Source organism: Oncorhynchus mykiss, chromosome 13 (genome assembly GCF_057628025.1).
Source record: "Oncorhynchus mykiss isolate SJ-2025 chromosome 13, ASM5762802v1, whole genome shotgun sequence".
Taxonomy (NCBI): Eukaryota; Metazoa; Chordata; class Actinopteri; order Salmoniformes; family Salmonidae; genus Oncorhynchus; species Oncorhynchus mykiss.
In genome coordinates this window covers 27018755-27034352 of record NC_143034.1, presented here as the reverse complement: position 1 = coordinate 27034352, position 15598 = coordinate 27018755, and the positions used below count along the sequence as shown (strand labels likewise).

The window sequence follows — 15598 nt, the reverse complement described above, 5'->3', positions numbered from 1 at the left end:
AAAGTGTCGCAACCAACCAAGCTAACGAGGCATCCAGACCTTTGGACTCGCTGCTGCCACATCCAAGCTTCCTAGCCAAGTCCTATGTCTCATAAGAACACCTGATCTAGGATCAGGTTTGCCTTTTAGAACAAAATGAACCAGATTCCACGGGGGGATGGGGGACTGGCGGGAGGGGGGGGGGGGGGGGGGGGCTGATCCTAGATTAGGAGTTCTACTCTGACTACAACCCAGGCAATTAGTTCAGCTTGAGTTCATCTTCCCCCTATCTCTCCCTGTGGACCAGACTGCAATTACGCTGCAGAGTAGAATGCACGACGAGAAAGCCAAAGTATGAAAGAAATGTAAACCAAAAGTGAAAAGTCCGGGAGGGGAAATACCACCTCGCATGCGAAACGACCACGGACAACTTGAGTCAGCCAGAGACTGTCGACAGCCATCAAGCCATCAGATTCTCCAGGATGCAGTTGTTTGAAATCTTCACCCCCGATGGTGATGCCGTTCAAGGAGAAACACCAGAGAGCGAGCGAGAGGAAAATGTGGCTTAAATGTGTCCTTGGAGATAGTTTTCCATATCAACTGTAATGTGTGGCATGGAGTTGGGAGAGAAATCCCCCTAGCTGAAAGCTCACCACGGTTGAGAGGCATGACACTTGACACCAGCCATCCACCAGTCCTTTTATTCTTACCAACACCTTAGAAAGGTTTCAGGATTTGAAACAGCTGTAGCTTAGATGACAATGGGACTAGCCGAGACAACTGGAAAACCTATTGAACGCTGGTTGTCGGCTAGACATCTAATATTCAAACCCATATAAAACAAGCCAATATGCAAACACAGAATAACTATCCATTTTACGGTCTTGATAATAAATGTTGGTCTTTAACTTTTTAATGCTTTTTCTATAATGTCTTGGCCTTGATTGAAATTCAAACGTGATCTGTGGAAAGCCTTGTGTCTGGATCATTTTGAGGTCCTGTGGGGTAAAAAGCTTGTGATTTAAGTGTGAGGTAGCTACAGTATGATCTTTCGGGGCTCCTCTGTCTCCACAGCTTTGGTGGAGAAACATTGATTACCCTCGCTCTCCAGTGAAGTCAGATCCGAAACACATGCCGACTGCAGTATGATCTGTGCCAATAAACCTGTCACAATTCTAGATTGCATGTAAATATGTGTATTATGTCATCTTGGTGAAAATGTGCAGGTAATATGAGGGTAGTGGCCTAATCACTGGGGTGCAGCGGGGATTTAGAAAATTGTCTAGGGCCAAAGGTCTGAGCTAACTAGATAAAGGCCTAGGCCTACCTTTTTCAAGTTTACTGATTGGTTGCTTTTCCACCACCTGTTCCTTTGGTCTGTGGCTGTCCAGCTTAGCCTGATCAGAAGAATTTAGGCAATGTGTAGAATTCCCTGTCTATGTAACTGTTATGTACTGTACCTGTCTATGTAACTGTTATGTACTGTACCTGTCTATGTAACTGTTATGTACTGTACCTGTCTATGTAACTTATGTACTGTACCTGTCTATGTAACTGTTATGTACTGTACCTGTCTATGTAACTGTTATGTACTGTACCTGTCTATGTAACGGTTATGTACTGTACCTGTCTATGTAACTGTTATGTACTGTACCTGTCTATGTAACTTATGTACTGTACCTGTCTATGTAACTGTTATGTACTGTACCTGTCTATGTGACTTATGTACTGTACCTGGTACATGTAACTGTTATGTACTGTACCTGTCTATGTGACTTATGTACTGTACCTGTCTATGTAACTTATGTACTGTACCTGTCTATGTAACTGTTATGTACTGTACCTGTCTATGTAACTGTTATGTACTGTACCTGTCTATGTAACTGTTATGTACTGTACCTGTCTATGTAACTGTTATGTACTGTACCTGTCTATGTAACTTATGTACTGTACCTGTCTATGTAACTTATGTACTGTACCTGTCTATGTGACTTATGTACTGTACCTGGTACATGTAACTGTTATGTACTGTACCTGTCTATGTGACTTATGTACTGTACCTGTCTATGTAACTTATGTACTGTACCTGGTACATGTAACTGTTATGTACTGTACCTGTCTATGTAACTGTTATGTACTGTACCTGTCTATGTAACTGTTATGTACTGTACCTGTCTATGTGACTTATGTACTGTACCTGGTACATGTAACTGTTATGTACTGTACCTGTCTATGTGACTTATGTACTGTACCTGTCTATGTAACTTATGTACTGTACCTGGTACATGTAACTGTTATGTACTGTACCTGTCTATGTGCTGTAACTACTCTGTATTAGGTACACTTTGTACAGTGTCATTTTTTGTTGTTGATTGTTTGAATTTCTATCGAGTTGCCCCCCCCCCCCCCCGACTTATCCTTCTGTTTGTGTTTCTATTCTTGTTTCAGGGATGCTGGTGGTGATCGTGCTCCTGCTCATTGCTATAGTGGTGGTTGCTGTGTGGCCCACATAAGGAAGAGGCTGAGGGGAGCGTTTTGGACGTCGCACCGTCCGTGGGATGACCACTGAGACTGCGTAGAGAGCCTACAGGGGAGACGAGGTGCAGAGGCACTTATGCAGGTATGTATCAAGCGTGCTGATTTAGGACCAGGTTTGCCTTTTATATCCCAATGAATGAAATTGACATAGACAAGGCAGACCTGATTCTAGACCAGCACTCCTACACTGAGACGCTTGATACATACCTGACACACCACCCCTGTGCCCTGTTAAACACACACATACACTAATAATGACACACAGACTCTTCCACCCCCCTCTCTTCTCCCTCCCAATATATTTCCCCTCTCCTTTCCCCTTGTATGAAAACTGAGTGTATTGTAGTTCTCTACTGTACCTCGACACTTGGAGAGTTGAGCCCTGACTTATGAGGAACCAGAAACATTGTTTTATTTTCTTACGTGGGTGTTGGTTGGGTAAAGGGTAGCACTGACCCCCTTTTTCTTTCATAATTCTGTCTGTGGGCTGAGAGGTCCTGGGTTCCGGGTCGCTAATTCTGCTAGCTTAGCAATTCACTCACACACATCTATTATTATAATAATTATTATATTTACCCACTAGCGGTTCTAATGGTATCATTTGTCTTGGGATTTGATCATGTTTGTAGGATAATGCCAGCCAAAACAAATAACACGTATGACTGTGTCACTTTTTAACATGAAGGTGAATCAGTTTAGCTCAATGCAACCTTGTCATTTCTAATAAACAACATTTACAGTTAACAGCACGATCCATGGACTCCTTGGTGTAAAGAGTATAGTGTTTATATCATATTGGTAATCTACTAAGGATAATGTACTGTATCTATAGCATACTCTGCGTTCTTCCACTATGTCAATTTAAAAGCCTGGGAGATGCTTGTTTGCGTCCGTGTGAACAGTATAGCTAACAGTATAGCTTGGATCTACACCCAGCATGCTTCGCCCTCTACTGTACTGCCCAACGTCACACGTGGAGCTGTTGATAGAAGTGTGTATGTTACGCCCAGGACTCCGGCTTCAGAGATCTAAAGCAGACATTGAATGATTTTAAGACGATAGAGAAAGAGAGGCAGAAGAGAAAAAGAAAGAGTCACATCAGTGGCGACTTAACAGAGTTTATTTTGACTGAATTCTGGATTTAGTTCTACCAGCTTGGTGTTCAGTAGTTATTGTTTCCTTCTTAAAATCACAACCATCTAAACAACAACAACAAACAAGTAAAACATCAACATAAAATTAAAAGGAAAAAAGACAGAATAAAACCCACAATGTCTCGTGTCATTAAATATATCCATATATAATAACCATATATTAGTACACATCGTAAAACAAACATCGCAAAAAAAGGTTTCGCAATGGCCAACACAGCTAAACAACATTTACAATTTAAAAAGTATGAACAAAAGCAACGTTTTGACAGGTCTGTGGTAGTCATATTTCATCAAAGAGGTCATTGTCAATCCATTGCCTGGAAAACTGATCTAAAATGTATTTACATCATGGGGATACAGAGACATAAATGGGGGGGGGGGGGGGAACGATTGAGGTTTGATTATATATTATGTGCCAAACAGAAATACATTTACATTTAATGTCACGAGTATGGATATAACGATAAAAGGAAGTAACATGAAAAATGTATGTATAAATACGTGTAATATGTCATCTGTATATTTCAATACACCAGCACAAAGCATGTGTATGTATGACTGATATGTACACAGAGAAAAACGGTACGGAACACAGATGCTGGCAATCAGACCCTCAATGTACATCTAATTGGTTTGAAATAAGAGAAATATGTGGTTTTAATTCATTTGGGGTGATTGAATTACATGATTTTTCCTCTTAGTCCTCGTTTCGCCCTGAACTTAATTCATTTGACAGCCTTGTAAGAGACATTGAATAATGTCTGCAGCTGTTGAATAGCTGCCGCTACGGCATCCATATTAGGAATTCCATGTTAGGAAGACCACTGACAGTTTTGCCTGAAATCGGACAACTTGCTAATATGGATGCCGTACCACACTCAAGACAGAATTTTCAAGAACTCTAGAGTGACAGTCAGCATGTAACATGTATATCTTATGCACAAGGGTGAGGTCTATGGACAGTTAAGTGGTGGGGGGTGAAGCAAGAGTTTAGAGAGCTGACTAATAATGCTTGTGTAATAATGTTTGGAACAGTTCACTGTCAGTCAAGGAGGTAAACTGCACTCTTCCATTTCTGTTGCCTCAATACAACCAAGAAAATACATGCTGTTCTTAGGGGTGCACTCTGTCCATTCTCTTTGCTAAAATCTACAATCAATAAATTGGAAGTTAATAATAGTTATATTATTGAGAGTTTTCACATAAAAATACTACCTATTCAGATGTTTAATTGTTGGCTGCCAAGGCCTTTGTTTAGTACCTTGGGGAAGAGGCTTGTTTCAATTACAAATGCTTTACACATTGTGATTAAAAATAATAATAATTGCATCAAAAATAGGGTGATATTTAATACTACACAGAAAGATTCTGTGCCAATTGGTGAATAGCCTACAGTATTAGGAAATATTGTTCCTAGGGAGAGGTCATATAAATATGTAACACTTTCAATTCAATATGTACCAATATCTCACTGCCTGGTTAACGTTCTCTGAAAACAATCAGATTTGTGTTGTAGCTAGTCTATTTGAAACCTTAGGTATGATAAGGTTTTTTTTTATTCACATCATTGCAAATGCTTCCTTTTGTATAAAGCATGTGTACTGTATAATAATAGTAATGTCAATTCATATTTCAGAAATGTACACCTTCAATATAAAAATTAAAAAACATCTATATTCTAAATCTGGGCAACATGGGGAAGAACCACACTGCTTTCTGTCTCTTAGAAGGACTGGCTCCTAAATCACTTGATCATTAAATATATACTGAACACAAATATAAACGCAACATGTAAAGTGTTTTATGAGCTGAAATAAAAGATTCCAGAAATGTTCTATACGCACAAAAAGCTTATTTCTCTCCAGTTTTGTGCACACATTCGTTTACCTCCTTGTTAGTGAGCATTTCTTCTTTGCCAAGATAATCCATCCACCTGACCGGTGTGGCATATCAAGAAGCTGATTAAACAGCATGATCATTACACAGGTGCACCTCGTGCTGGCAACAATAAAAGGCCACTCTAAAATGTGCAGTTTTGTCACACAACACAATGCCACAGATGTCTCAAGTTTTGAGGGAGCATGCAATTGGCATGCTGACTGCAGGAATGTCCACCAGAGCTGTTGCCAGAGAATTTAATGTTCATTTCTCTACCATATCTCTCTGCCACATCCAGCTTTTTCACATGCGGGATCGTCTGAGATCAGCCACCCGTACAGCTGATGAAACTGAGGAGTCTGTCTGTAATAAAGCACTTTTGTGAGGGAAAAGTAATTCTGATTGGCACGGCCTGGCTCCCCAGTGGGTGGGCCACTGCCCAGTCATGTGAAATCCATAGATTAGGGTCTAAATCATTTATTTCAATTGACTCATTTCCTTATATTGAATTGTAACTCAGTAAAATCGTTCATTTTTGCATGTTGCACTTATATTTGTTCAGTATAATTGAACCAAACGTTAATAAAATATTAAAGCAAGTGATCCTAAATTGAAATCTGGTTGTTATTGTTCTAATAGCAGGAGTCTTTGAAATCCCAGACATTTTGTCTTCTTGGGAATCCAGCAAAATTATTATTAAAAACACTAACCATGAAATTAGGCAGCAGCACCAGTCAAAAAGAGAGTAAGGATACAGTGTCCATATTAGGACATCAACTCATCTGGCGCTGTCCTAATATGGACGCCATGTATTTGACATAAGAACCATCCTTTCTGGAGACAGGTTGACATGCAGTTTGAAACTGTACAAGAGTGTGTTCTTCACCACAATTCACAGTGAACATGCATTCATTTCTGAATACTGAAACCGGACAAAGAAAAATGTGTAGATTTAAAATAATATCCTTAATTAAGCGTAGTTAACAATGCTGGAGTCAAATATATTGTACACCTTTAAGAATGGACATGAATTTTCTTTCTTCCCATTTCACTGTCTTCATCTAGGGGCCAACATTCAATCAAATGTCCAATATGTCACACCCGTGATATAATAAAAAACGTAGCTAGTCACTGTGCGTTTTAGGTTACATACGACCGGGTGAAGCGAAAGGCAACCTATTTGATAATACATGAAACGTGCATTTCCAAGGCGCCGAAGAACCAATGTTATTTTATGGCACTTTTTGCTGCACTGCCAATAGGATAAACAATTTCAACAACAAAAAAGTTGAAGTGAGGACGTTTGACGATGCAGGCTGGTTTGTCAGTGATATTATTAGCTAACCCTAAAAACGACAGAAAACAGAGCTTGTGATAATGCAGTGGCTTGATTGGTGGTGTCTTCGCACCAGCACATAATACTCATAAAATAGGGCTATGAAATATCAATACGAAAAAAAATTAAAACACAAATAACTTTATATATACTGGTAATAGGTGCAAACTTGGCAAATCCACAGAGACAAATCTCAAAGGAAAAAACAACGAAGCAATGACACCTGCAGCGTGAGCTCCTTCACAAAAGTCCACTAGAAAAAAAAATCTGCTCAATAATATTCTCTTCATGCTTCTACTCGAAAAAGTAGCGACAACGCACAGTCCCTTTCTCTCCTTCCTCAGTCTCCCTCGCTCTCCTCTCGTCCTTTTTCAACACCCACTCGTACGTTCTCCTGTCCCGCGTTCCATTCCCTCGCTCCAGGCGTCGGCCGTCCTTTCCGCCTATGCCTTCTTGCACTTGCCTTTCTTCTCACGTTGCTGGAACTTCCTCAGCCGACGGGCCCATGTGTCTCTCCACTGGATGACCAGGGAGCCCTTATCGGCCACCACTCCAGACTGCCCTGGAGAATCCTCATTGTTACCCAGGAGCAGGTACTTCTTCCCGGTCTTGATCTTTGGACACTTGCACGCCACATCCTTGGCCCTGACCCACAGGAACTGGTCGCCACGGCGGATGCGGCTCTCGCCCTGCTTGTAGACAGAGATGATGTTGACGGTGAACTTCCACCACTCGCCCGCCTTGTCCGCCTTCAGAATGTGCACCTGGACAGCTGGGGAGGGGGGAGAGAGACTATTTTTGTTATGTCTTTGTGTCTGACTGAATTCTAGCATTAGAATTTCCTGCTCAAAGGGATACACGTGACAGTGCTGTTATTCTTATCTCTATCACCGGGGTTCGTGTCTGTATCACAGACTTCAATTAAAACCCCATCCATGTCCTCTTGGCACAGGAGAGCAACCCGGTCCGTATCGTCTGCTCCATTCCTGCTATCCTGACCTGCTGTGACCCTGCTCTTCTCTAGACCCACACGCCATGATCCCAGCAACAGTTACTATGGCACCCGGGGACAAAATAATTCAGTTTGACCGAGTCGGACATTTCCCATGGAATCCCTTTTCCTTCTTGCATAAGCTTTGCCTAGACATCTCTCTCTCTCTGGCCATTCAGTATGACAGGAGAGAGGGAAAAGTGCTAGTGTCTCCCACTACAGATGTAGGATCTTAATTAAATCACCCTGTTGCAAGTGAAGTTTCCTGCAACGTAGGACATTTAAGAAGTGTAGCGTCTTTTGAGTTTAAAAAAAGTTTCTAACGTTTCTAATTTCCACTTTGTAATTTCAGACTTTCAGACAAAAATATCCAGTCATTATAATCCACATACTAATTTACATTTCCCGTTGCTGCAGGATTATTTTCCTGCTGTAGGAGACTAGCTCATATTAAGATCCTACATCTGTAAGTCTAGTATGCTACACCGTGTCTAGTACCATCCAGCAGCCAAAAAGGGTATCAGACAGACCGTGAAGCAGGCGGTACTGACGCCGGGTAGCCTGCTGTCTGTAGCTGAATCCTCTAGCTCTTAGTCCTCTGTGTCCACTGGTCCATGTGCGTCTCCAGTCAGTGCTACTAGCTCCACAGACTAGCGCCATGAGACGCTGTGATCTCCACTGTCCAAGCGGCATTACAGGACACTGAAAACACCATAACTGACAAAGCCTCAAGGTCAGGGTTCTGTTCTATTCTCTTTTTTTATTTTTTTTTTAAATAAAAAATAAAGTGAGGTTGGCTTCTCCATTTGGCGCTGATTCTAGTGGAGTCATCGGCAACTACCTACTCAGCCGGCCCCAGTGGACAGGAGACTGGACCTCTAACCTAACCAGACGCCCATCAGAGGCTTGTATCCTCCAAGGGAAGTGCTGTCAAGACAAACGTCGTCCGGGAGCAGATCCAGCTCCACGTCCATTATAGATGTCAGGGGATTTGATTTGGGACGTGATTAAGAGGCAGGGATGGGCTGTGAGGAGATGGGTTTTTGGGGGAGCGGCTCTGTGATAGTATGATTTATTACGGAGAGGATCAAGGAGAGAGAGCACCGACAGCTCTCAAAAGCAGCATAGATCACCTTAAAATGGAACAGCAGTCGTTAAACCAGGGGTCATTAGCTTAACCTCCTATACACACAGGCTGACTATCCCTGAGCGTGAATGTCATGGCTCTCTAAATGGCTCTAAATGAGACATATCCTGCACTGCACTGCAGATTTTACGCCATGCATGGTAGATCACAGGGTTATCAAACAGGGCCCTGGTGTCCTTTTCTGCTAGCATTAGCATTCCTGGTGTCTTTAATAGTAATATTAGCATGGGCATTGGTTGAACTGGCTGTTGACCTGGTGGCGAACCCTATTGGTGCCCTCTGTCACCCTGTCCTTCCCTGGTGTCACCACTGGAAGGCGCTCTCTGTTTGTGTTTGCACAACAACACAGGGTGAAACCCTGAGAGACCAAACTGTAAATAACTCAACCTATTGTGAAGCCCTGTTCCACTGTCATTTCAGCCCTTTTGTATGGAAACATTGCTGTATCCAAGCACCCTGTGGTTCTCTATGGGGGTTGGAGTGTGTCTGCATGTTATCCAGCATAGGCCCGAGGCACAGCGAGACACTGCACTCCTAATGCTCTCCGCCACAACGGGACCCTCCAGTAAACCTTCCTGAAGTGTAAAGCGCGAGGCAAGTCTTATCCCTGTACAGGACCAGTACAAAGCCCCCCTGAGGTATGGTGAGGCAGGGAGAAAGTGGATTAAACCCAGGCCTTGGCAGGGAGGCTGGACCCAGGGCGGGTTAGGGAGGGCTGCGTAGGGCTTGGGTAATGTTGGAGACGGCCAGAGGGGGAAGCAGAGGAAATGGCCTGTGATTGGTCATTGAGGAGAACAGTAAGAGTGAAACAGTGGGGGTTCCCTTACTGTAGCCTGCTCTGAAGCAGAGGAGCGTGTACCCTAACCCCACTGTGGACCATTACACACACACACACACAAAACATGTAGTCACAGCCTTCCCTGAGGCATGCTGGGGTGGTGTTGGGATCACTCATCAATACCAGCAGGTCCCGTCTACACACTCCTCCTCCGGTGCCTGCCAGACCTGCCTGCCTATGAGAGACTAGGATGGGGGTAGAGGACACTCCCTGTGTTGTTGAGCAGCGCTCTCAACACTGCTGAGTCTGAGCTACAGCATGATGTCTTGATGACATGCACCTGGGGTGCACCTGGGTAGGGTCCCACCTCACTCCCCATCTCCTCTCCCCTATGGGTCTTCAGTGGGCACTGACAAGCTCTGACTTATAGACAGACTTATTTTCAGTGTATAAGGGTTAAGAGTTTGTACAGCTGAAGACCACAACACATCACTGGGCTTCCCCAGGACAGAGTGCGTCTCCCTACGGGGGGGGTCTATTGACTCTTGCGTGGGCCTGAGAGGTGAAACATGGCCCCGTTACACTCCATTGGAGGTGCATGTTCCAAATCCTCCACCGAGGGCTCCTAATGCCTGACTCACTGGAGACCCTAACTGCTACACCTCCTTCACACATGAGCTCCGCTGCCGGGGATCAATGATCCACAGAGCTTTTGTTTTTTACCACTCATTAAACCTGTTCGCCTACAAATGGCTACAAACTAGTTACTGTGGTGCAGAGCTTTTCTTTATTTGCATGGCAAGCTTCTTTTTTTTTTCTTCTTTTTTCCCCCCCAAACACCACACGGCAGAGTATTTTCACATCTATAATCGGCCATCTTTTTTTTTTTTTGCAATTGCCTCTTAAAGAGCTGCAAAGAGAAATAATTTATGCCACTTTTTATTTGTGGCACAGGGGATTCCTCCTGACACCATGCCTGGATCCAACCCCTCAAAAAAAAAAACTCAGGAACAATGCCTGGGCTGTCATTCATTCAATCTGCCAAGGTATTTTCAGGCAGGATGCCCCTTCTTGGTTGACTGATTTAACAGACTGGCTTCAATCAGGTCAGGGTCAAACCTCCACAACCTTCACCAGGGTCTTAACCACCTAAAGCACCTTTTCAACCTTTTCAATGACCAGGGCAGCCGGATGGGATGGCCACAGGAATGCCTGTCTGAAAAGGCCCATCCCTTAAGTTCCCCTTAATGAGGACCTTTAGACGCGCACCCCAACTGTCCGTCACACCGACTTTGCTTTATACATTATCCGCCTTGCCCTTAAATACCTGCTGGGCTGTCCATCACCCCCACCCCCCCCCCCACCCTTCGCACCCTCTCGATCCTCACACCCTAAGCTCTTCTCTCTGATGGCTTGTCCCCCTCCTTTGTTTGATCCTTTGACTTTCTTTCTTGAAAAGCTGGAGTAAGCCGTCACTAGAATGCCCAGGAGCTGTAGGGTTGTCCTGGGGGGGATGCCTGGGCTTGGTGCTGGGTGTTGTAAATAAAGATGTAGCTAGCTACCAGTCCACCGGGGCTCAGGAGGCAGCGTGAGCTTCTACTGTAGGATTGTGGACTGTACTGCACAGAGGATGGAACTCAACTCACCGTAATCTTTCTTGCAGTATTTCTTCATGTTGATCTTCAGTTTGCCTTTCGACGCCTTGCAATAGGAGTCGCAGTCTGCATGTAGGAGAGAGAGAGAGAATAAGATGCACACTAGGTTAAAACAACTAGAGGGAGCAACACAAACTGTGAAAAAAAGGCAAAAGTGAGACCACATCACATCTCCTTCAAGATTCCCTGCACTTACTACCGATACACATCTGCCAGGTTCAATTGTGTCTTCCTCTAATAGGGCTTATGGTGCATTGAGAGGAGTGGTGGCCAATAGAAATGAGACCAGGCAAAAAGGGTCCTGCGGATGCAGGCGTCCGCCCCGGCCCTATAGCTCTGATGGGAGGACCTCTGGACTGCTGTTTATTGTGCCACCAACCAGGCCACCGCGTCAGAAAACCACTCAAATTAACCCCCACAATCCCCACGCTGACCGCCACCCAACACCCCCCTGTCAAAGTGCCAGTTTGGGACAGATTAATGCCTGTAGAAGCACCCCCAAGCCCCCCAACACCCAGAGCCATGGGAAGTAGGGGTGCTGGAGATGCTGCATTGCCTCCTGATAAATTGAAATAATTTTGCCTAAAATTATAGTACTCTTGGCTGAAAAATTCATGCCCATATACTACACCAAAGAGCATAATTTAGCAGCAGAATCTCAATAGCTTCTTTAAAAAAAAAAAATTGCTGTGGATTAAATTATCACTTACAGTCAGGAAAGCACTCTCGCCAAATATAGAACAGCTTGTTGCGTTGTGGCCATGGACATATAATCAATAGAAGGGTTTTAGAACCTCTAACACTGACAGTTTGACTATTAAACTCATGGGTACACTAGCAATGGATGCCAGCCCTGATTTAAATGGGAGCTGCCATCTATGGATTATATATATATGGTTGGTTGCGGCTGTCAATTTGCCTTTTTCCAAATACAATCGGGATAAAAACATATAGTTAGGAAAGCAAATGCCTACTTCTGAAAAGAGAAGACTAATCTGTCTGTAGAATCTTTTTTTTTAAACTCGATTTTTGAGCCATTTTGACTTGAGTGATTCTGAGCAAACAGCACCGTTTTTCAAAAGTAGCTCATCTTGAGATAGGCTATTGGGCCATCACCGGTGAGTAGCCTAGGCTTCATCTTCATCATTGGGTAGTGCCACTGAAAAGTCTATTTAGTAACCTACTGTAGCCAAAATGTAAGGGATAAACGCCGACAATCTGTACATTACCTTGGAAATAAAATGTTGGTTGCCAGTCGTTCGTTCGATTAGTTCGATATTTATGGACGAGACCCAGTCGTTCGTTCTATATGTTCCGTTGCCATGCTCGCTGACAACCTCCATCTTCCTTTCTAGCTAGCACAGTCACGACCTCTGCAGCCAGAATAACAGCAAAGTAGCCGCATTTGCATTTTTTAAAGCTGTTTTCTATTGACATTCATTTGGATACATCCATAACGATTTTGCCTGGCGTGACCACCATTTGACTCATGCATCGCAACACATATCCTTCGCATAGAGTTGATCAGGCTGTTGATTGTGGCCTGAGGAATGGTGTCCCACTCCTCTTCAATGGCTGCGTAAAGTTGGATGTTGGCAGGAACTGGAAAACGCTGTCGTACATGTTGATAGAGTGCACCCAAACATGCTCAATGGGTGACATGTCTGGTGAGTATGCAGGCCATGGAAGAACTGGGACATTTTCAGCTTCCAGGAATTGTGTACAGATCCTTGCGACATGGGGCCGTGCATTATAATGCTGAAACATGAGGCGATGGTGGCGGATGAATGGAACAACAATGGGCCTCAGGATCTCGTCACGGTATCTGTATCAAATTGCCATCGATAAAATGCAATTCTGTTCCTTAGCTTATGCCTGCCCATACCGTGACCCCACCGCCACCATGGGGCACTCTGTTCACAATGTTAACATCAGCAAACCGCTCTCCCACACGACGCCATCTTCCCGATACAGTTGAAACTGTAAGTGTAACAGATGTGAAACGGCTAGCTTAGTTAGCGTGGGCGCTAAATAGCGTTTCAATCAGTGACGTCACTTGCTCTGAGACCTTGAAGTAGTAGTTCCCCTTGCTCTGCAAGGGCCGCGGCTTTTGTGGAGCGATGGGTAACGATGCTTCGAGGGTGACTGTTGATGTGTGCAGAAGGTCCCTAGTTCGCGCCCGGGTATGGGCGAGGGGACGGTCTAAAATTATACTGTTACACGAGCACACAGCTGAGCTTCCCTGAGACGGTTTCTGACAATTTGTGCAGAAATTCTTTGGTGGTGCAAACCCCCAGTTTCATCAGCTGTCCAGGTGGCTGGTCTTAGACGACCCCCCAGGTGAAGAAGCCGGATGTGGAGGTCCTGTGCTGGCGTGGTTACACGTGGTCTGCGGTTGTGATGCCAGTTGGACATAATGCCAAATCCTCTAAAACGACGTTGGAGGCAGTTTATGGTAGAGAAATAAACATTTGATTCTCTGGTGGACATTCCTGCAGTTAGCATGCCAATTGCACACTCTCTCAAAACATGACATCTGTGGCATTGTGTGGTATAACAAAACGGCTAATTTTAGAGTGGCCTTTTATTGTCCCCAGCACAAGGTGCACCTGTGTAATGATCATGATGTTTAAATCAGCTTTTTGATATGCCACACCTGTCAGGTGGATGGATTAACTTGGCAAAGGAGAAATGCTCACTAACAGGGATTGTAAGGACAAACGGGAGAGGAGAAGCAAGTACAGGGAGTTAATATTTAATGAAGACACAGACAGGAAACAAAACATGAACAGCATCTTGATAAGGGACACATAACAACATTAATGCTGACTCGGGAAAGAAACTGAGGAAGTGACCGATATAGAAGGGAGGTAATTAATAATGTGATGGAGTCCAGGTGAGTCTGATGAAGCGCTGATATGCGTAACGATGGTGACAGGTGCGCGTAATGATAAGCAGCCTGGTAACCGCTAGAGCCAGCGAGGGGGAGTGGAAGCAGGCGTGACAGGGATGTAAACAAATTTGTGCGCACATTTTTTTTGAAAGAAGTAAGCTTTTGTGCGTATGGAACATTTCTGGGATGTTTTATTTCAGCTTATGAAACAAGGGACCAACACTTTATATGTTGCATTTATATTTTTGATCAGTGTAGTTTGTTGCTAGCGAACCTGGCAATGACAACCGAATTCAAAAATACCCGTTGCTGAAAACAGCTGGTCAAACCAGAAACATCAGGTAGGATTTGACAGCATAGCGCCACGTGTATCATGACTGCAACAGTAGGGACCGGGAAAATGTATGCTCATCACTCACCACGTTAGGTCATCAGATGCTTCCCAAAAGGTCTCTGCAAAAACAAATCAATGCTACTGTCGCTAGAACCTTTCCCTTGTTGAACCTGCATTTACATTGTATACAATTTCGGTTTGTGTGGTTTTTGGTTTAGCTTTTTGTAACTTTGTAGCAAGTACAGTCTGCATGTGTAGACGAATATTGCGTAATGATTGCAAGGTGTCCCGATATCTTTTCCAACTGTCCCGTTATCTGGTTTTAATGTCCATTCTAGAATGCCCTTCAAACCAATCAGAAATGAGTACTCAACAATGTTGTGGTATAATATACAGTGGGGAGAACAAGTATTTGATACATTGCCAATTTTGCAGGTTTTCCTACTTACAAAGCATGTAGAGGTCTGTCATTTGTATCACAGGTACACTTCAACTGTGAGAGACGGAATCTAAAACAAAAATCCAGTAGTGTGTGCAAACCTGGTCAAGAACTACAGGAAACGTATGATCTCTGTAATTCCAAACAAAGGTTTCTGTACCAAATATTAAGTTCTGCTTTTCTGATGTATCAAATACTTATGTCATGCAATAAAATGCAAATTAATTACTTAATCATACAATGTGATTTTCTGGATTTTTGTTTTAGATTCAGTTTCTCACAGTTGAAGTGTACCTATGATAAAAAAAAATGACAGGCCTCTACATGCTTTGTAAGTAGGAAACACTTGCCGATTTTGCAGGTTATCAAATACTTGTTCTCCCCACTGTATATATATATATATATATATTCCCCCTAATAATGTACAATCTGTGTGTATATATATTCCTCCTAATATTGTAGAAATGTCTTTTCAT

General features: G+C 43.5%; 2 protein-coding genes across 3 annotated transcripts in view; one reads left to right on the top strand and one right to left on the bottom strand.

Annotated features, from left to right (window-relative positions):
- The window catches only part of stx8 (syntaxin 8), a 50214-nt gene extending 46953 nt beyond the window's left edge, over nucleotides 1-3261 (top strand). Inside the window, exon 8 of the mRNA XM_021556986.3 lies at nucleotides 2428-3261. Coding sequence (XP_021412661.1) covers nucleotides 2428-2492 — 65 coding nt within the window. The 3' untranslated portion in view covers nucleotides 2493-3261. The remainder of the gene's footprint in view (nucleotides 1-2427) is intronic.
- Nucleotides 3262-3619: 358 nt separating this feature from the next.
- The window catches only part of ntn1a (netrin 1a), a 91885-nt gene continuing 79906 nt past the window's right edge, over nucleotides 3620-15598 (bottom strand). For both annotated transcript variants that reach the window (XM_036940471.2, XM_036940472.2), the window contains 2 exons: nucleotides 11448-11522; nucleotides 3620-7657 (listed from right to left, as the gene is read on the bottom strand). In XM_036940471.2, coding sequence (XP_036796366.2) covers nucleotides 7329-7657; nucleotides 11448-11522 — 404 coding nt within the window. In that variant the 3' untranslated portion in view covers nucleotides 3620-7328. The remainder of the gene's footprint in view (nucleotides 7658-11447; nucleotides 11523-15598) is intronic.